At 50.8% G+C, this 19,770-nt stretch overlaps 1 protein-coding gene across 2 annotated transcripts in view; it reads left to right on the plus strand.

Annotated features, from left to right (window-relative positions):
• Nucleotides 1–7,562: 7,562 nt before the first annotated feature.
• NID2 (nidogen 2) overlaps nt 7,563–19,770 on the plus strand; it is a 71,704-nt gene continuing 59,496 nt past the window's right edge. The window contains exons 1-3 of one of the 2 annotated variants that reach the window (XM_051822843.2): nt 7,563–7,979; nt 8,303–8,611; nt 19,505–19,737. In XM_051822843.2, coding sequence (XP_051678803.2) covers nt 7,764–7,979; nt 8,303–8,611; nt 19,505–19,737 — 758 coding nt within the window. In that variant the 5' untranslated portion in view covers nt 7,563–7,763. The remainder of the gene's footprint in view (nt 7,980–8,302; nt 8,612–19,504; nt 19,738–19,770) is intronic. The other variant, XM_051822844.2, reaches the window with a different exon arrangement.

Consider the following 19,770-nt stretch of genomic DNA (forward strand, 5'->3'; position numbering starts at 1 on the left):
GGGAGTGGATTGTTCAAGAAAAAGCACAGGACTTATAAAGTGTTTTTTTTTATTAATTTATTTATTTGAAAGGCAGAATTATGGAGAGGCAGAGGCAGAGAGAGAGAGAGAAGTCTTTCATCTGCTGGTTCGCTCCCTGAATGGCTGCAATGGCCAGAGCTGGGCTGATCTGAAGCCAGGAGCCAGGTGGGTGCAGGGACCCACAGACTTGGGCTACCCTCTACTGCTTTTCCAAGTGGATTAGTAGGAAGCTGGATCAGAAGTAGAGCAGCTGATACTTTTTACAAGCACCCATATGGGATGCAGACACTGTAGACGGTAGCTTTACCCACTGTGCCACAGCACCAGCCCCATAGTGTGTTTTTAATTGTGGTTTTTGCAGTTCAAATTGGCATGGGTTTACTGAACAGCCCTTGTGTAGCAGGTACTGGGCTAGACTGTGAGATATAGAGTGTGAAAACTACATCCTGTCCTCAAGGGTGGGTTCACTTTCCAGGGCCACGTTGAACTACCAAGGAGCACTCTGCAAAGATCCTTTTATTTTCCTACACTTAAGGTCAGAAATAATGTGAAATGGAGATACCGAGTAGCTAGGAAGACACCAGAAAACAGGAAGACAAAAGGATACCATTCCATGAACATGACCGTGGACGTCATGAACATGACCCTGGAGGCCTGTTAGCCAGCTGGAGGGTTGGGCATCACCAGATCATCTCAGTATTGTAGGTGAGGAGCTAAGACAGGTGTGCCCAGGTGTTAGACATGCTCAGAGGAAAGGTTCCCTGTGGCAGGTGGAAACCACAGGAGGCTGCCTATGTGCTGTGACGACTAAACTGAATATTGAATGAGAGCTCATCGGAAGACAGGAAAGTGTTCCAGACAAGGAACAGCACACACAGAGGCCAAGCTGCTTGTGCAGATGGCAGCCAACAGCAGCCCATCTGAAGATGGAAGGCAGGAAACGGAAGGAGGTGATAGACAGGAGCCGATGTCGCTGCTGGACACCTGCAGCTTTGCCACGAAGGTGAGGGGGATCCACTGAAAGACTGTAGGTAGAGATGTGTGCAGGTCAGATCAGTTTTTAGATGTGTGTGGAGAAAGGCTCTTGAGAAAGACTGTCATTTAGGGCTGGGCACTGCTGCATGTAACAGTGGCTTTAGCACATGTGAGGCAGCTTCAAAAAGTTTGTGGAAAATGGAATTAAAGATGTTTATTTTGTGCAAAAAAATTTGAAATGCATGTGTAGTCTTTTCATAACACTTTCTGAGAACTTCAAAATTTTATTTATGTACTTATTTATTTATTTGAAGTACAGAGAAACAGAGACTGAGACAGATAGAGAGCTCTCCCATCTGTTGCTTTAGTCCTCAAATGCTGGGCCAGGTAGAAGTCAGGAGCCAGGACCTCAATCTGGGGCTCTCACATGGGTGGCAGGGGCACAAAGGCTGGAGCCATCATTTGCTGCCTCCCAGGGTGGGCAGAGCTGGAATTAGGAGTGGAGCTGGGACTTGAACCAGACAGCCAATATGGGACGTGAGTTTTCCAAGTAGCATCCCAATCACCATGCCCAATGCTGGTACCTCAGGACTTTTTGAATGCCACTCACAGGATCTCCCCAAATAGCAAGGAAACTGGTGACAGTCACTGACTGCCTTAGATACCTCTGTTCTCTGTCCTTTTGCTTTGCCATGCTTTTGCCCTCGTAGTTGGCATGATCAGAAGACAGCTGGCCAAACCCCAAACACCACATCCATGTGTAAGATGGGCAGAAGAGGAGAAAACAGCTATTCCCTTAATCTCACCAATTAAAAAGTCCTCCCAGAGGCACCAGACTTTAAGCAGATTTCTGGCAGTTAGGATGGGATGATACCAGATGGCCACTTTTGACAACAACAGAAGCTGAGAAAGCAAAAATCTTATTTCAAGAGAAGTTGTGGACAAGGGAGTAGGAGATTGGAATAAGCACTGGGAAAGCCAAGAATTCATTTCTGCCCCAGAAACTGGCAGGTGAGAGATAGGACAGGGCATTGGTAACACAGAAGGAGCAGACACTGTTGGCATTAACTGAAATTGAAAACGCTGAAATTCTGAGTGGTGACTCTGTTCTCCGATTTGGAGGTCTGAGGAGTAATCTTAGGGGATGTGCAGCAGAGACTTGGTGCAAATTCAAAAGTCAAGTGAGGGCTCCAGGCTAGGGATGTCTGTGGGGGTTCTTAGACCGTGGGTGGGGGGTGAGGCCATTGGAGACATCAGGCACTCATGGACAGTGTGGGCAGAGAAGAGCATTGGGAATGGGTTTTGAGACAATGGAGGCAGAGGAGGAGGAACTCATAGGAGATACCACAAAGAAATGGCCGGAGGCACTGCCTGGATCCCTGCAGAGGGGGCGGCTTGCAGCACAGCTCCTGGCTGGTGGTTTGCTCTCTGTGGTTTCGGTGACACACAGCCACAGTCTTAAATGATTACATGGAAAAATCCAGAAATAAAAATATATAATCTTTAAATAGCTCTTATTACAGTATATTGTCACAGTTATCCTATTCTTAGTTGTTATCATTAATCTCTTACTGTGCCTTATTTATGAATTAACCTTCATTATAGGTATATGTGTACAGGGAAAAACATAGTGTATATATATGTGTGTGTGTATATATATATATATATAAGCATGTCTTTGCAGATTCCTATGTATATGGTTTGGTACTAGCCGTGGTTTCAGGCATCCAATGAATATCTTCGAACATATCCACCAGGGATAAACAGAGCCACCTGCAATCATGATCTTCTTCAGCCAAGTGTAGCTCATTGCCAGGCCCGAGAGCTTACTCATTCCCGGGATTACTGCACCCATTACCTGACAATATGGGATCCCTGAGACCAAGGAACAAAAGCAGATGGCTGTCGGGAAAGCATCCAATACTGTCTGCCACCCCAGCTGTCTCTATGCTTAAAAATGTCATGGAAAAAAAATCGCATGTGCCGTGATTTATACCAAAAGAGTCAAAGTCCCAGAGTCTTCCCACAGTGATCGTTTTAATTCAGACACTTCCTCACTCGAAGATTTTTCTTGAGCATAGCACAATTGCCATTAAACCTGAGTCTGTGAAGACGTGCTAATTTGCTTGTCTATTTTTCCACACGTGAGCCCGCCCACCCTGGAATTTGATGGCTAGTAAAGTTATGCAAAGAATCACCATGTGCAACAAGAACAGGGGCAGTCTGTGCCAAGGCCACCTCTAATACCAACATGCACAGGGAGCCGTCAGCGCTATACATAGAACTTGCTCTTGAATGCCAACCTCTATTTGCCACCCTGGGGAACAAATGTGTTTTCATTCTCTTGGTTAAATTCAAAGGAGGTGTCATCATTCTTGAAGTCATGGTATTTATAACTGAAATATAAATACACACACACACACACACACACACACACATTGTGGAGACTTTGGGGAGGTCTATTGGCAAAGCCTCTGGTGCCATCCTGGCTTGGGATGAAGTCCTGCATGTAAATAACATTACTTCTCAAGCAGTGCTCAGTCCATTGTGAGGACCCAATCCAGGGCGACTAGAAACGTCTACCAAAGAAATTCTCTTTAAGCCCCAGCCTGAAAGGAACCCCTGCCTTCCTGCCAGTCTGGCAGGTCATGGAAATTCTACCTTGGAAAGGGAGATGTGGATACAAGAGAAGTACTAATTCAGTATTCACCTGCACGGGTGAAATGGCTATGACAGATTTTTCTTTCTTTTCCCCAAGGAACTAAGTGACATTCTAAAGCAGAAACTACTCTGTGGTGCCAAAAAGTCTTTAAAAAATATTATAATTATAAAAAATTATAATAAATGCTCAAAGGAGCGTCTGCTTAAGTAACACAGCTGTCCAGAGCCTCACGTTGGAAGGAGACTTCAGCCAATTTAAGGGGACAGAGAAGCAAGACCGTTCACTTTGGCCTCTTGTCTATTGGATTTACTGCTTTGTACTCAGTATCACATTCAAAACTAGTGACAACCTCTTGGTTCCAGGGTCCCCTTGGCCCATTTTGCTGTTCAATTCACACTACATGATAGCATCCCTTATTTCTTAACAAAGTTTGATGCCTTGTTTTCCCACACAGACTGTGAGCTTCTAGGGTCAGTGGCCACATCTTGTACTCCTTTATTTCTTACAGAGTTGGGTTTGTCAGGGTCAGTTTGCAGGAAATAGTTGTTGAATGAGTGAGTGACAAAAACTGGAGAGCAGTGGTAGGTGAGTTGCTAGGCAGCCTGGAAAGCAGATTGCAGAGTCAGGTCAGGGTGGCAGGAAAGGTGATGTAGGGGAAAGAATGTTGCTTTCAGGGCCAGCAAATAGAAGTCATCGTCTCCAGGCTGGCCTGCAACACACACTTCTTAAACTTTTCCTAATGAGTCAGGCAGGCATTGTGGCAGGCACTGAGTCAGATGAAATCCCTGCTTTGAAGGTGTGACAGAGGTGGTGAGGCGGACATGTGGAAGTCAGGGTTATGAAAAATATGCGACGGGAGATAGGCTCGTGGCACGCACAGGGCACACAGAAGATGCTTCCAGCTCTACTGTGGTTTCCAGGAGAGCTTTCATTCAAGCCTTTTTTCTTTTCTTTTTTTTTTTCCAAAGATTTATTTATTTGAAAGTTAGAGCTACTTACAGTGAAAAGGAGAGACAGAGAGAAAGGTCCTCCGTCCGCTGGTTCACTCCCCAAATGGCTGCAATGGCTGGAGCTGTGCCGATCCGAAGCCAGGAGCCAGGAGCTTCTTCTGGGTCTCCCATGCGGTTGCAGGGACCCAAGGTCTTGGGCCATCTTCTACTGCCTTCCCAGGCCATAGCAGAGAACTGGATTGGAAGAGGGGCAGCCAGGACTAGAACCGGTGCTCACATGGGATGCTGACACCGCAGCTGGAGGATTAACCTACTGCGCCACAGCACCAGCCCCCATTCAAGCATTGAAAGGAGAGTTGCTGTTGGTTTGAGGCTGCCTGGGAAGTTGCAAGGTCGTTAATGCCCTAGCACGTGAGGATGCACTAAATCATAGAAATGGATGTTGCATCTGAGAATTGAAATGTCAGCAGAAAGGTGGTGTGGCAGGAGATGAAGTTAGTGACCTAAGTTAGAAGCACTTTGCAAAGCGCACTGTGGCAGTTGGTACTGGTATGATTCCGCGGTTCAGAGTAGGTTAGAGATCAGACAGAACTGAGTTTAAATCTCAGCTCTGGTACTTAACAGCCACAGGATAATGAGAGAGGATGAATGTAGGAACCCCTCCTAATCTGATTCGTACCCAGTTCCAGTTCTAAACCAATCAGGAGCAAGGAGCATCCAGACCCCCTGCTGCCAAATCAGACTTCCCAACCCTCACTTGCTCACTTCCTGCAGAGACAGTAGAGAGCAATACTGCAATTTTGAGTGTGTCCTGTGCAAAATAAAGCACTGGGGATGCCCTGAATACTGAGCCGGGTGCACACCAAAGTGCCCTGCTTTATGCAGTTGGGGAACCAGAGACAGAGAAGATGTGGCCACACCTTCCCACAGGTGTTTCCTTCATTCAAGAACCTCTTCCCCTGTGCTGTCTCCCTTGTGCACCAAGCATGAGCCCCAGTCAACCTTGTGAGGGTGGCATCCTGGCCTCTTGTCCATTTCTATTGCAAAGGAGCCAAAGGACCTTGGGTCAGTATCAATGGAAAGTATTTTTAAGACTTAATTTCCTCAACACAGTGTCCAACTTGTATCATTTATCTGTGGCTGCATGATAAATTATCCCCAAATATAATGGCTTAAAGCAACGTGTGTTTATTAGTTCTCAGTTTTTGGGGGGTCTGGTATCTGGGCTCTGGCTTAATGGGGTCCTCTGCCTTAGGGCCTCTCACAGGACTGCAGTCCAAGGGTCGTCTGGGCTGAGTTGTCATCTCAAGACCCAGATCGGGGAAGGATCCACTTCCAAGCTCAGGTAGCATGGCTGTGAGTGGAATTCATGTCCTTGCTGGTTGTTGGCCCGGGGTTGCCCTCAGTTTCTTACTATGGGAGACTCCCCAGTGTAACAGTTGGGACCATCAGTCACTGAGATAATCTAGCAAAACGGAAATCACAATCTTGACTTTTTTTTTTTTTTGAAACATTCTATTGGTCAGAAGGCCAGGGGGTGGACATGTGGCCTAACACTGGCATGCCCATATGGCATATTGGAGGGCCTGACCTCAATACCAGACCCACTCCTGCTTTCAGCTTCCCATTGATACACACCAGGGCGGCGGGGGGGGGGGGGGGGCAGCAGGTGGCCATGGCTCGAGTTGTTGGGGGAACTGGATTGAATTCCAGGCTCTCAGCTTCAGTCTGTCCCCAGCTTGGCTGTTGCAGGTTTTCAGGGGAGTGAATCAGCACATGGGAACTCTGTCTTCATCTGGCTCTCTCTCTGTCCCTCTGACTCTCTAACAAATAAAGGAAGAAAGGGAGGGAGGAATCCCAAGGCCAGTCCCCATCCCTGGGCCAGGAGTTATGCGAGGGGGTGACACCAGGCACTGGGGATCCTTAGCCACCAGTCTCACCAGCTTGTCGCTGAGAGCCAATAAGGGAATATTAGTTGTTATTACTACGTGGAATTGACAGATTGGGAAAAACCATAGGGGACCCGTGGAGAATTTTAAATCAAGGGAGTAAATTTAGATGACTTTGAGCAAGTTAAGTCACCTACGTTTTCTCAGTCAACTGAAAACACCTGACCCTTGAAAAACACCATATACGTGGGAGCGTAGATAAGGTTTTACAAGTTGGAGAAAACAAACTGCTTTGGGCCAATTTTCCGTTTTGTGTTCGTGCAGCCTCACAGCTGGCCGTCTCCCGCGAGCTCGTTCGGACCTGCCTGGTCGGAATGAACACCCAGCAATCCATCTCTCCAGAGTCCCTCAGGGGCAGCTCCAAGGCTTAGCTTTTTCTTGCATTTCTTTTTAGGTAGCTCAGTTAAGGACCCCACAGAGGGGCTGAGAGAGAAAACAGATTCCGGGAAAGTGCAAGTCCTCCGGAATAAATAGAATCTGCCCCGGGGCCAGGCCCGCGGGCTGTCTCCTCCAGGGAAGGCGCCGGAGGTGGCAAGGGGGCCCGCCTGCGCCCCAGACGGTGCGGACCCCCCAGGTCGCGTCTCCCAGACTATCCCCTGGGAGGTTAAGCCGCCCGTGGGTATTTCAAAGGGTGGGTGGCTCGGGCCCCCGGGGCAGACAGAACTCGGGAGTCCCCCCAACCTCTGTGGGCAGTGACGCGCCCGAGAAGGCTGCCTAAATGCCCCCTGCGCATCTGGCCCCGATGGCGCGGACCCTCGGACGGCAGCGCCCCCGCACCCCGCGGCTGCCCCCCGGGGCTTGGGACTGGGCACGCAGAGGTCCCCTCCTGCCGCGCCGCCGCCCTTGGACCTGGACGGCCCCTGGGTCCCCCGACGGGAGAGCGGCCGGGGCAGCAGAGGACGAGGGGAGCGCGCAGCCCCGCCCAGCAGCGGCTTCCCCCAGCCCGGCCCGCAGCTCCCGGGACCGCTGTCTAACGAGAACCAGATGCGGGGGCCGCGGCCAGACTTTTCTCCGCGCTGGGGATTGGTCCCTGGCCCAGGGCCTCAGCCAATCCGCGCGCTGGGCGGGGTCCGAGTCGCCGCTGCGCGGCCGCCCGCCGACAGCCAGGGTCTGGGCGCGCTGCGGACCGGCGGGACGCGCAGAGCGGCGGGACGCGCAGAGCGGCGGGACGCGCAGAGCGGCTGGGCTGCCCCGGGCCGAGCGAGCATGCTGGACCACCGTGCGGCCGGACGGGCGCCGCCGCTCTTGCTGCTGCTGCTACTGCTGCTGTCGCGGGCCGCGGCGCTGCACCCGGACGAGCTCTTCCCCTACGGGGAGACGCACGGAGACCAGCGGCTGCGGGAGGGCGACGACGAGAGCTCGGCCGCCGTGCAGCTGGCCGTCCCGCTGCGCTTCTACGACGCCCAGTTCCGCAACCTCTACGTGAGTCCCGCCGCGGTGTGCGTGCGGCGTGCGGGGTCTCGTGGAACCCCTGGCTTGAGAAGTGGGGAAACGGGTCCCCTCTGGCTCCCGCGGCGCGACGCGGCGGCCGGACCCGCTGCCATGGGCAGCGAGGACCCTCGGCCAGCCCACTAGGGTCCGGGAGGAAGCTGGGGCCGCCCGGGGCGGGGTCTGCGGCGCGCCCCGCCAGGAGCCTGTGCGCGCCTGCGGGGCTGAGGGCTCCCTCTTGGGACCTGCGGACGTTCTCCCCGGGGAGTCGCCGCGGTTTGGGACCACCTTCACCGCTCGCCCCTCTCCTCTCCCAGGTGGGCACCAACGGCATCATCTCCACCCAGGACTTCCCCAGGGAGACGCAGTACGTGGACGACGACCTGCCCACAGACTTCCCGGCCATCGCCCCCTTCCTGGCCGACATCGACACGAGCGGCGGCAGGGGCCGCGTCCTGTACCGCCAGGACTCCTCCCCGGCGGTGCTGGGCCTGGCCGCCCGCTACGTGAGTGCAGGCTTCCCGCGCGCCGCGGCTCCCTTCAGCCCCACGCACGCCTTCGTGGCCACCTGGGACCAGGTGGGCGCCTACGAGGAGGTCCGACGCGGGGCAGCGCCCTCGGAGGAGGTGAGTGGCGGTGACCCGGGGTGCTGACCCCTGAGTCGCCCTGGGGCTGGCTGAATCGTGGGCCGGAAGCCAGGGCTTGCTTGGCTCGGAGTTGCCTGAATGCGCACGTGCGCCGATCCTGACTGCTCTTGTGGTGCTCGTGGGGCCAGAGTGGCTGGGAAGTGAAGAAAGGAACCAAGGCCCTGCCCAGGAGTCACTCACCCGGGAAGACTGCTTGGCAGCTGGGGCAGGAGAGGGCAAGGGCCGGAGGGCGGATGCTGATGCACTGTTTGGTTGCTTATTTCCAGGATTTCCCGCATGTAGGGATTTCTAATGAAATGTTCACTGCAGGGAAAATCAGAAAGTACGAAGAACTTAGAAAAGAACAGCCACGCGTTTTTCTACCCCTGTTAAGCAGTTCTATGCGCAGAGTTTCCAGCCCTTTCTCTGAGGCATATCTCTAATGCTATCGGTTGCCAATGATGAGTTCATGCTGTTTTGTAACTGGTTGTTTTTCACTGTGAGTAGGTTTCAGTGTCGATAAATGTGTTTCTGCAACATCATATATGGTGAGCTGGTAGGATTCCATCCCGTGGGCTTAGAGTCAGTGTCCTCCGTGGTAATTAAGGTTCTACCCATTTTTTTTTCATCCTTACAAATGATGCCATGAATCACCTTTCTAAAAAGTTAAGCTTTTGCACATGTGTTTAGTTGATATTCCTGGAGGTGCAGTGGGCAGGCCAGAGGGGATGTGTTTCTTATGAGGTTCTTGATGGCTTTGGCCAGGTAGCCCTCCAGGTATCGGTTTCCATGCCCCTTGGTGTACAGGAGCTGTCCTACGTGTGTTTTATGGTTTGTACTTGGAGAAAATGAAGCAATCAGGTTCCCAGTGTGTAGGCTTGGCAGCAGCATTTGGAGACTCCAGATGGACATGAGGTGGGGCCAAGGTGTCTGGATAAATGGCAGCCCTGTTCCTGGAGTGGGTAAAGGCTTCCTTCTTGGAACCTGGACTTTAGTCTCATCTGTCATAGTTCAAGGAGTGAAACTCTAGCCTGAGAAATGAAAAAATTGTGGACATTTATGGTATACAACAGGGTGTTTTGGTGTGTGTATAGTGTGTATACATTGCAGAATGGTGAAATCAAGCTAATTAACCAATACTGTACCACTTAGCACCTCTTTGTGGTGAGAATACTTAAAATTAACTTTTTAAACAAATTTTTATTAATATTTGAGGGAGGGAGGAAGAGAGAGAAAGAGAAAGAAATATGAGAATGAGGTCTAGCTGTTATTTGGGCCAAGCTAAAGCTAGGATCCAGGAACAAAATCCAGGTCTCTCACATAGGTAACAGGCTACTTTTATGAGCCTTAATGCTGCTCCCAGGGTCTGCATCAGCAGGAAACTGGAGTCAGGAATTGGAGACAGGTAGCATCTAGGGACTCTGCTACAAGATGTGGGCATCTTAACTGCTAGGCTAACCCCACCCCCCATCCACTCACACAGAATAGTTTTCAAGTATCCAGTGCATTGTTAGCTCCAGCTAGATCTCTTGACCTTCTTATGTCTAAATGAAATTTTGTATCCTCTAACATCTTTCCAATATCCCCCTAGGGCCGAAATCATTCTACTTCAGTTTCTCAGCGTGGAAAGATAGCACATACCCTTAACAAGTTGCTTTGCTGTGGAAAGATAGCACGTATCCCCTTAACAGGTTAAGCAGCTTATCTGCTGTCACTGACTAGTTCAAAGTGATGACCATTCTTCTTTAAACACTTTTTCTTTGTATACTTTATTTAATTGAAAGGCAGAGAGAGGTAGAGGGAGGAGAGAAGGAGAAGGAGGGAGATGGAGGGGGGGGAGAGAGGGAAAAGAATGAAGAGAGAGGGAGGGAGGGAGAGAGACAGAGAGAGAGAGATTTCACATCTGTGTGGCCTCAGTAGCTGGAGACCCCCTCAGTCTCCCACATGGGTGGCAGGGACTCTTGTGTTAGAGCCATCACCTGTTGCCTCTCAGGGTACATGTTAGTGGGAAGCCAGAGTCAGGAATGGAGCCAGAACTCAAAGCCTAGCCCTCCAGTAAAGGATGCAGCCATCCCAAAAGGTTTCTTACCACTGTGCCAAGCACCTGCTCCCAGCGCTGACTATTCTTAGTCCGTTTTCCTAGGGTAAGAGGATTATTTCCTAAAATCTGTATTAAGCAAAGATCTGGAAATAGAAATTTTTGAATTTATTACTTTTTACTTTTCAGCTTTTTGGCCAAGCAACATCTGGTTTTGTTGAGTAAATAGCTTCCTTTTTTAAAGATTTATTTGGAAGTCAGAGTTACACAGAGAGAAGAAAGGCAGAAAGAGAGAGGTCTTCCCTCTGCTGGTTCACTCCCCAGTTGGCCACAACTGCTAGAACTGTGCTGATCTGAAGCCAGGAGCCAGGAGCTTCTTCTGGGTCTCCTACATGGGTGCAGGGGCCCAAGGACTTGGGCCATCTTTTATTGTTTTCCCAGGCCACAGCAGAGAGCTGGATCAGAAGTGGAGCAGCCAGGACTTGAACCCGCACACACATGGGATGCCAGCACAGCAGGCATCGTATTTACATGCTACGCCACAGTGCCAGCCCTGTAAATAGCTTCTTTAAAAAAAATTATTTGTGAGAAGGAGAGAGAGCTCCCCCCCCCCCCCAACCATTGGCTCATTCCCTAAATGCCTACAATGGTCAGGGATGGGTCAGGAGGAAGCTGGAAGCCAGGAGTTCCGTCCAGTTCTTCCATATATAGCAGGGACCCAGTTGCTTGAGCCATCACCTGCTGCCTCCCAGGGTCCGCATTGGCAGGAAGCTGGAATCGGGAGTGAGCTGAGACTCCAGCCCAGGGCCCCTGATACGCGATGTGGGCATCCCGCACTGTGCCTTAACCACTGGTCCCAGTGCTTGCCGCTGTTGAAAGGCTTCTTAAGTGCAGGAGTTTGACAACTCAACGCTGATTGCACAGATGCACTGAACACATTCTTTGTGCAGGGCACTGAGCCAGGCGCAAGGCTGGGGAGGACATCAGGACAAGTAAGGCGAGGCCCTGTTTGTGGTGCTGCATTCCTCCATTGATTCATTGGTTTATTTGTTTGTAAGTCTGAAAAAATTTATTTCAAATTAGGTCTCGCGCGCCTATAAAAGAACATTTGGAAAACAAAGTAAATAGGTAAAACTATTTATAACCCCACTAGCTAGAACTTGCCACTACTCATACTTTACTGTGTTATCTGCAGCCTTTTGCTTAAAAGAACCTTATTTGTGGACTATTTATGTATATATAAATAATTCGCATGGAAACACAGTGAAGACTTACCCAGGAGACCGTCCATGTCACTTCCTGTCTGTCAGTCCGGGGACAGCCGGTGTGAAAACACACTCTGGCCCTCTATGGCTTTCCTGCGTTAGTAGGCACCTTGAGTAGTTTTCACTGCGAGTGTAGTGGTTTCCTGGCTTGGGGAGCTTTATGCTAACTAACCCTACCTGTGTAGGGGGCTGTAGTGAGGAAGCGACCCTGGATCTGAGTTTAGTGGAGGCATATTCCCAATAGATGGATGACCTGTGCCAGGTCCCACAAGCAAATAGAAGATAAAGTCTTCATGCAGAATTTCACCCTTAGTGAGACATAAGCAGGTTTCGCATAGAGGTGTGCTGATTCCTGGCTTTTTGGTTTTGATTGTGTTTTGCTTATACTCAGACTTCTCTGGCAAGGTGCATTTCCTTGGCTTAAGGGATGTTGATAGAGAGTTGCGCCTTTTCCAGAAGCTCCTAATGAATAAGGTTTGGCTTTTATCATCTCCATGTGATCTGAGTATCAGGGGAATTCTTGGAACCGTATTTCATTCTAAGGAAGAATGAACTTGGAAGGAAATCCGCTGTGAAGGACACTTCTGATGCCAGCGGCCCTTCCAAGTTCGTATCCCGATGCTTTGCAGGGGATTCAGCTGTGCTGTTTGACTTCTTCACGACAGAGAGACAGAGTTGAGTGAGGTGGATGGGGGAGAGCAGCAGGGCCCTGGAGGCTCGCGGGTGCTGAAGTTGTGCCAGAGCTCGGAGGTCCCAGTTTATGAGGGCTTCTTTGAAATGAAAGTGGCAGTTAGGACAAGATGACGTTTTAAATTGCCTTTCTCAGTTTCATCTGCAGCATGGGCTTTAGGCTTCTGTCATCAAACTTTCAAGGTGCTAGTGAGGACAATCATAAAAAAGAGACATTTTGAAGGAAGAAGTGGCTTTGGAGGGTTTTCCAGTGACTTTGTAAACAGTGACCAAGCCTCAGTCTTAGTCCCCGACCTGGGAAATGGGGTAGTGATGCCTCCCTTACAGGACTGCAGTGGAAATCAACCAGGGTGACTCACTGTGGCCCGGTGCAGGTGCTCGGCCAGCCTGCGTTCCCCCAGTTGGCTTGATGGGAGCAGATTCTGGCCGCTTTGTTTCTCTCCTGAGAGGATGCTGTGATTTCAGTTCTTTGCATCAAAACCCTTTAAATACACTTTTTCTGATTTACAGTGTTTTTCTGGTGTGTGTGTGTGTGTGTGTGTGTGTGTGGTGGGAGAGGAGTTAGGGTAGGGAAAGATTTGTAGATTCCATCTCTATGCTACCTTCCTAATTCAAGTCATTCTTCAGACACAGCCATATGCCGAATTGGCTTAAGAACTTGTTTCCTTTAGAAAGGTGATGAGGACTCTGGATTCAGGCTGGTTTCTTCCTTTTCTTTCTTTCTTTATCCCCCCCACCCCCCATTACCCATGTTGAAGGTTCTTTCGAATCTTTGAGTTCTTGTTTCAGTCGGTCTTTGGGGATGGATTTTTGGCAGTCATCTCTCCCGTTTGCAGGCCAGGGTGAGTTCTGCGTGGCTTTCTTTAATCTCAGCATGCTAACCTTGCATTGCAGAGTTACTGGAAACGGGAAGATAACAGAGGAGTGGTGTCTTTACCATTTAAAACCATTTCAGGTGGTGCCTTTTGCGTCCATGGGTGTTGGCATTGGGTGTGACTGGATGTTTTGATATTGCAGGAATGTCAAGATGTGATTGTCTCCGAAAAAATGTGAACAAGTAGAGTTTATCATCCCAGGGAATCTGAGATTTTCTGTCTTTCTTTTTTTTAACGAACAGAGGTGCGTCATAGAGCATGAGATCACGGTGTTGATCTTCAGAGAGCTTACTGCTGGGTGACGTGACAAGGACGGGTGTTTACTTTAGCCGTGTTTTCTTTGTGGGAAGGAGTATTTTGTTGTTGCTTTGTGGGTGAAGGTTGTGAACTGCCTTCCGTAGATCTGTGTCAGTGTGGGGAGTGTTTTGTTGACCTGGAATTCGCGTTGACGTGTGGATGTGGAGAATGAACTTGAGTTGGAAGAATGGACATGAAGAATCAAGTAGCGAGAGAGATTGTTCTGAGCTAGGGAGTGTCCTGAGGGAAGGCTGAAGAAATAGGCCAGGGAGTCCCGGTAGTGACGTAAGTCAGAGGCTCAGGAGGCTGCCCCGGCGAGGCCTCGGGATGGGGGCTGGCGACCTGGTCTGAAGGCTGGTGGGTCGCGGACCCCGGGCTGGGTGCTACAGGGGCAGTGAGAGACAACAACAGGAGTTGGGTGTAGCTTTCTGACTTGTGGGGCTGAGTTCCAGGGGCAGTGGGAGATCTGTTGTGTGCCTGGGAGAGCTCACCCCGAGTCTCAGGCTGAGCTGTGAAGACACAGAGGACAGAGACGTGGTGTGGAAATGGCCCAGCAGCACTGTGGCTTTGTGGACGACTGAGTCCAGGAGGCTCTGCCCTCAGGCATGTGATAGTGCTGAGCTTTTGTCTTGGAAGTTTTGGCAGGGTCTATGGGATTTTTTTTTTTTTTTTTAGGATTTTTTTTTATTCATTTGAAAGGCAGATGGATGGGGTATCTCCCATCTGCTGGTTCACTCCCCAAATTTTTGGCTGCAATAGCCAGGGCTAGGCCCAACTGAAGCCAGGAGCCAGGAATTCCATCTGGGTCTCCCTTGTGGATGGCAAGGGCCCAAGCACGTGGGCTCTCATTGGCTGCTGTCTTAGGCATGTTAGCAGGGAGCTGGAGCAGAAGCAGAGCAGCCAGGACTCAGCTGGCGTTCCAGTGTGGGATGTCAACATCACAGGCAGCAGCTTAACCCACCGCACCCCAACATCAGCCCCAGGATCTATGGGATTCTGTGTAGAAAGTGAATGAGGGGGGACTATGCATGGGCCAGTGTCCTGTGTGCAGTGGCAGATGAAGAGTGACACCAAGGAATGGGGTGTCAGAGGAGGACAGAGCCAGTGATCCACAGTGTGGACAGCATGTGGCTGGACAGAAGGCAGGGAGGAGAACCCCGTGACCCCCTGGGAGTCACCCTCCTTATTCATTTTCCTGTTCCTTTTGGACAAACCTCTTGCAGGGAGGGATGGCCTTGGTCTGCCTTTTTTTTTTTTTTTTTTTTTTTTTTTTTGCCAGGTGGCTGCAGTTGATGATTGGAATTGCAAATATGAGAAACTCTTGGAGGACATGGTTTGTGTCCATCAGCCCGGCTCTGGCAAGTATCAAGCCAGTGCTGGCCCTGGCAAGTATCAAGCCAGAAGGACTGGTGATGTCCTTTACCGGGAAGGGAGAGGCGGACCCCTGCCGGCTCTCTGCTGGGAGTCTGGCTTTTCTCTCTGATAACAGCCAGGCGGGAACCTTGAAGTGCAGCAGCTGCTGGCCTGCTGCTCTCTCTGCTGTTCCCTTCCCTGGAGGTGCCTCCTCCCCTCCACCCTGGGGTCCTGGGGAAGCTGGGAAGCAGTGACCCCTGTGTAGGGCTTGGCAGCCCATCTGAGGGTTTCCCTTCCAAGACAGAGCCCCGGGGAACCCTGGTGGAGGCTGCATCTGGGAATGCAAGGACCTTTCCCATCTGGAAGGCAGTCAAGGGGGGCTTTGAGAGGAGGAGTCCTTCAGGGCTGTGTGAGGCGGGCTCCCTAGCAGGTGGGTGGAAAATGGGGTAGACCTGACAGGGACATTTGCCAGGGCTCATTGGGTGTGGGAGTGGGTTTTGAACAGCTAAGCTCCTTCAGAGTGTCCTTCGTGGTCATAAATCCTAGGAGAAAGGAGCTGGTTTTCTTCCTCTGATAGCTGCCGGTTTCAGCAGAGATGTGGAAATGAAATGCTCGCCCTGGGAGAGATGGCTTGTCTCAAGGGCAGCATGAAGGAGGCGTCCAGTTGGTTTCAGCTGAAATGAAATCATTCGCTGGCCGCCTGGAGGAGAGACGGAAGTGGAGATCCGCGGGTTAAAGCCAGACCCTTCCCCCTCAGGGTTTGTGTGCTTCTCCCAGCCCTTGGAACTCTTCATGGTCTAGACACCCCTTATCTTGTAGTCTCCCTCAGTTTAGGACTAGGATTTCAGGGCTGGTGCTGTGGCTGTGGCTGTGGCGTAGGTTAAGCCTCCGCCTGTAGCACTGGCATCCCATGTGGGCATCAGTTGGAGTCTTGGCTGCTCCTCTTCCAATGCACCTCCCTGCTAATGCGCCTGGGAAAGCAGTGGAAGATGGTCCAAGTGCTTGAGCCCCTGTACCCACGTAGGAGACATGGAAGAAGCTCCTGGCTCCTGGCTTCAGCCTGGGCCAGCCCCACTGTTGTAGCCATTTTGAAAATTCATTCTCTCACTCTCTCTCTCTCTCTGCCTTTCAAGTAAATGAAAACTTAAAAAAAAAAAAAAAAAAAAACAAAACAAAAAAAAAACAAGAAAAGAAAAACCTAGGATTTCACCCATCTTGCCCTGACTTTGGGTAGTCAAGGCTGGCAACTTTGAAAGCTTCACTTTTAAGGAGGCTTTCTCTTTCCCTGATGGCTTTTCTTTGGTTAGATCTCACATTCACTGTGAGATGCCCACAGCAGCCCATGGCTGGGCCAGTCTGAAGCCAGGAGCTGGGAACTCAATTCAGGGCTCTCTGATTGATGTCAGGAACCCAAGCTCTTGAGCTGTTACCCCCAGGGTGTGCATTAGCCTCCCAGTGTGCATTAGCTGGAAGCTAGAACCAGAAGAGGAACCAGGACTTGAACCAAACACTCAGATACAGGATGCAGGCATCATAACAACCATGTCAAATGCCTACTCCTGAACTTCATTGATCGTGACTAAAGTGTAACTCTGAAGCATTACATCCATCTTGATTGATGATGTAGCGTATATTACATGAGCAGCCCCTGTTTACATTGGCATAAGTTATGGCTGCCTAGCTTCCAACAGATTCTAGAAAACATTCCTTGGGACCAGCATTGTGGCACGATGGGCAAAGTCACAGCCTGCAATGCCAGCATCCCATATGGATGCCCGTTCAATTCCTGGCTGCTCCACTTCTGATCCAGCTCCCTGCTAATGGCCTGGGAAAGCAGCAGAATATGGCCCAAGTGTTTTTGGGCCCTGTGAGAGACCTAAAGAAGCTCCTGGCTTCCGGGCCTGACCCAGCCCTGGCCATTGAGGCCATCTGGGGAGTGAACCAGTGGATGGACGCTCATTCTCTGTCTCTCAATCTTTCTCTTATCTCTGTCTTTCAAATAAATAAATAAATCTTTAAGGAAATAAGAAAGACAGCATTCCTTGCCTTTGGTTTGTGGAAAAGTCAAGCTTTGCTGATGAAACACCTACAACAATAACAGACCTGGGGGCCGGAGCTGTGGCGTGGCAGGTGAAGCTGCTCCCTGCGGTGCTGGCATTCCATTTTGGCACTGGTTCGAGTCCTGGCTGCTCCACTTCCAATCCAGCTCTCTGCTATGGCCTGGGAAAGCAGTAGAAGATGGCCCAAGTCCTTGGGCCCCTGCATCCATGTGGGAGACCTGGAGGAAGCTCCTGGCTCCTGGCTCTGGATTGGCTCAGCTCCTGTCATTGCAGCCAGTTGGGGAGTGAACCAGCGGATGGAGTGTCTCTCTCTCTCTCTCTCCCCTCGCTTCCCTCTCCCACTCCCTTCTTCCCTCCCTCCCTCCCTCCCTTCCTCTCTCTCCTCCTCTCTTTGTGTAACTCTGACTTTCAAATAAATAAATACATCTTAAAAAAACAAAGCAAACAATAACAGACCTCTCTGACCCGCTGTCTCTCACTTTGATGTTAAGCCTGAGTCTCTCTTGTCCTATCCACAGAGCTCTACTTTGAAATTAAGCCTCGAAAGGAAAAATGAGCCTTAGAAGAGAGCTAGAGCAGCATTTGGGGCGACTTAGGACATAACCCAAGGAGGGTGACGCTCCTTCCTTGCCGCGGTCTTCGGTGACATGGGGGGTTCCTCCCTTAGCCTCCCTGTGGCTGGCTGGCGATGGCGCAGGTCAGGGAATAGCGCTTCGCAGAGGCACGCTCTCTGTGAGGCCCCAGGGCCCTGCAAAACGTGAAGGGAGTGTGGTTAGCGAGAGAGGCCATCTCGGAGTCCCAGCGGAGCATCTTCTCGGGGTGATCCGGTACTGCCAGCACACTGAGGGGGGCAGGGCGCTGGACAGAGGTCGGGGCAAGCATCCGGCTGGAAACAGGAGAACGAGTGGGATGTTAAAGAATGATTCTTTAGGACCTGGGTGTTGCATGTGCGGCCGATCCAGGCTCCTGGTGTCTGTCTCTCTCCCTCCCTCTCCCCTTCTCTCTCCTCATCTGGCTCCCACATTCCCAGGCTGCCTCTGGGAACCTCCCCACCCCACCGAGGTCCTGAGCTTGCCCCTGCCGCAGATGCAGTGAGGAGAGCTCCTGGCCTTTGCTCCTTGGCACCGGCAGCATCAAGCATAATGTGGAAGGCGGCTCGGCGAATTGGCTGGTTGGCGTCCAAGTGAATGTACGAATGGCGTTACAAGCAGTCAACACCTAGCCGTCAAGATGAGCTGACCCGGCTGGAACCGGCTGCAGTGCTGTTTTGGAGGCTTTGAGAACTGACGGGTTTTGCCAGGCGGTCACGGAGCTTCTCGAGGGGCCGCCCTGGCAGTGCGGGGGGGGTCCCGGGGGCCAGGAAACTGGAGCGAAGTTCAAAACAAGGCTTCTTCAAAACGTTCACAGCAAATGCCATTAGGAAGAAAACCATGCATGGATTTCAAAATTTTTTTTGCGCCCAAATAAAACTATTGTTCAACTGAACTTTTTTTTTTTTTTCTACAAGCTTTTCCAAGTTCCCTAGTCTAGAAGCATCGAAGTAGATGGGGAAGATAGGGACCGTTAAATAGTCGGACGAAGATGCGGCATGAGCCTGGGCCACGTCACAAATGCCCTGGGATGAAATGCTCAGGAGTAGGTAGGGTGGCCTAGTGGTGTGGGGCATGGACTTGGAGGCCGACTGGCCTGCCCCTTACGTCCCTTCTGACCTTGGGCTCATCTGCTGGCCCCTGGATCTCTGGTTCCCCTGCCCAGGAACCATGGAAATCCCTGGATGTGACACAGTGCCTGGGAAGGAAGAGAGAGAACAGGAGGAAGGGCTTTTGATCAGCTGGTGCCTAAGACAGAGTCTGGCCATAGTGGGCGTGTCAGAGATGGCAAAATGAACGGGTTAGTGAGTGATCCAGACGGGAGCGGCTGACGCCCCAGTGCTGAATCAGGGCCGTTACTCTGGGGATGGATGAGTTAATTCTGCTTGGTGCTCTTAGCCCTGAGAGTGGTTTGCGTGAGAGAGATTTAACACCTTTTAAAAATACTTTTATTGCTTTAACATACGTTTTACCTACACATATTTCAGATCAAGTGTTGACCTAAATTGGTAGGAGGTGCTGGTCATAGTAAATAATAGCGCTTATAAAATTTTATCTGTAAAGTGAAGAAGACATTTTTAAAAGACTGTGTTGGCAGCAGCTCGGAGAAATTCTGAGAAAGGGAGGAATCCTTTGCACTTGGTGATGCTTTGCCTGCATTCAGGTTTTTTCATCTTCTGTTTATTTTTTTAAGGAGGTTTCCTGTATTTTTTTTTTTTCCTGCAGTTGAACACTTTCCAGGCAGTGTTGGTGTCTGATGAGTCTGATGCCTACGCCCTCTTTCTGTATCCTGCCAATGGCCTTCAGTTCTTTGGAACTCGCCCCAAAGAGTCTTACAACGTCCAGCTCCAGCTGCCGGCTCGGGTGGGCTTCTGCCGCGGGGAGGCCGATGACCTCAAGAGAGAAGGACAGTATCTCAGCTTGACCCGCACCGAGCAGTCTGTGAAAAATCTCTACCAGTAAGTGATGTGGGTGGAAGGCTTCCCTGACCG

This window comes from Oryctolagus cuniculus, chromosome 12 (genome assembly GCF_964237555.1).
Source record: "Oryctolagus cuniculus chromosome 12, mOryCun1.1, whole genome shotgun sequence".
Taxonomy (NCBI): Eukaryota; Metazoa; Chordata; class Mammalia; order Lagomorpha; family Leporidae; genus Oryctolagus; species Oryctolagus cuniculus.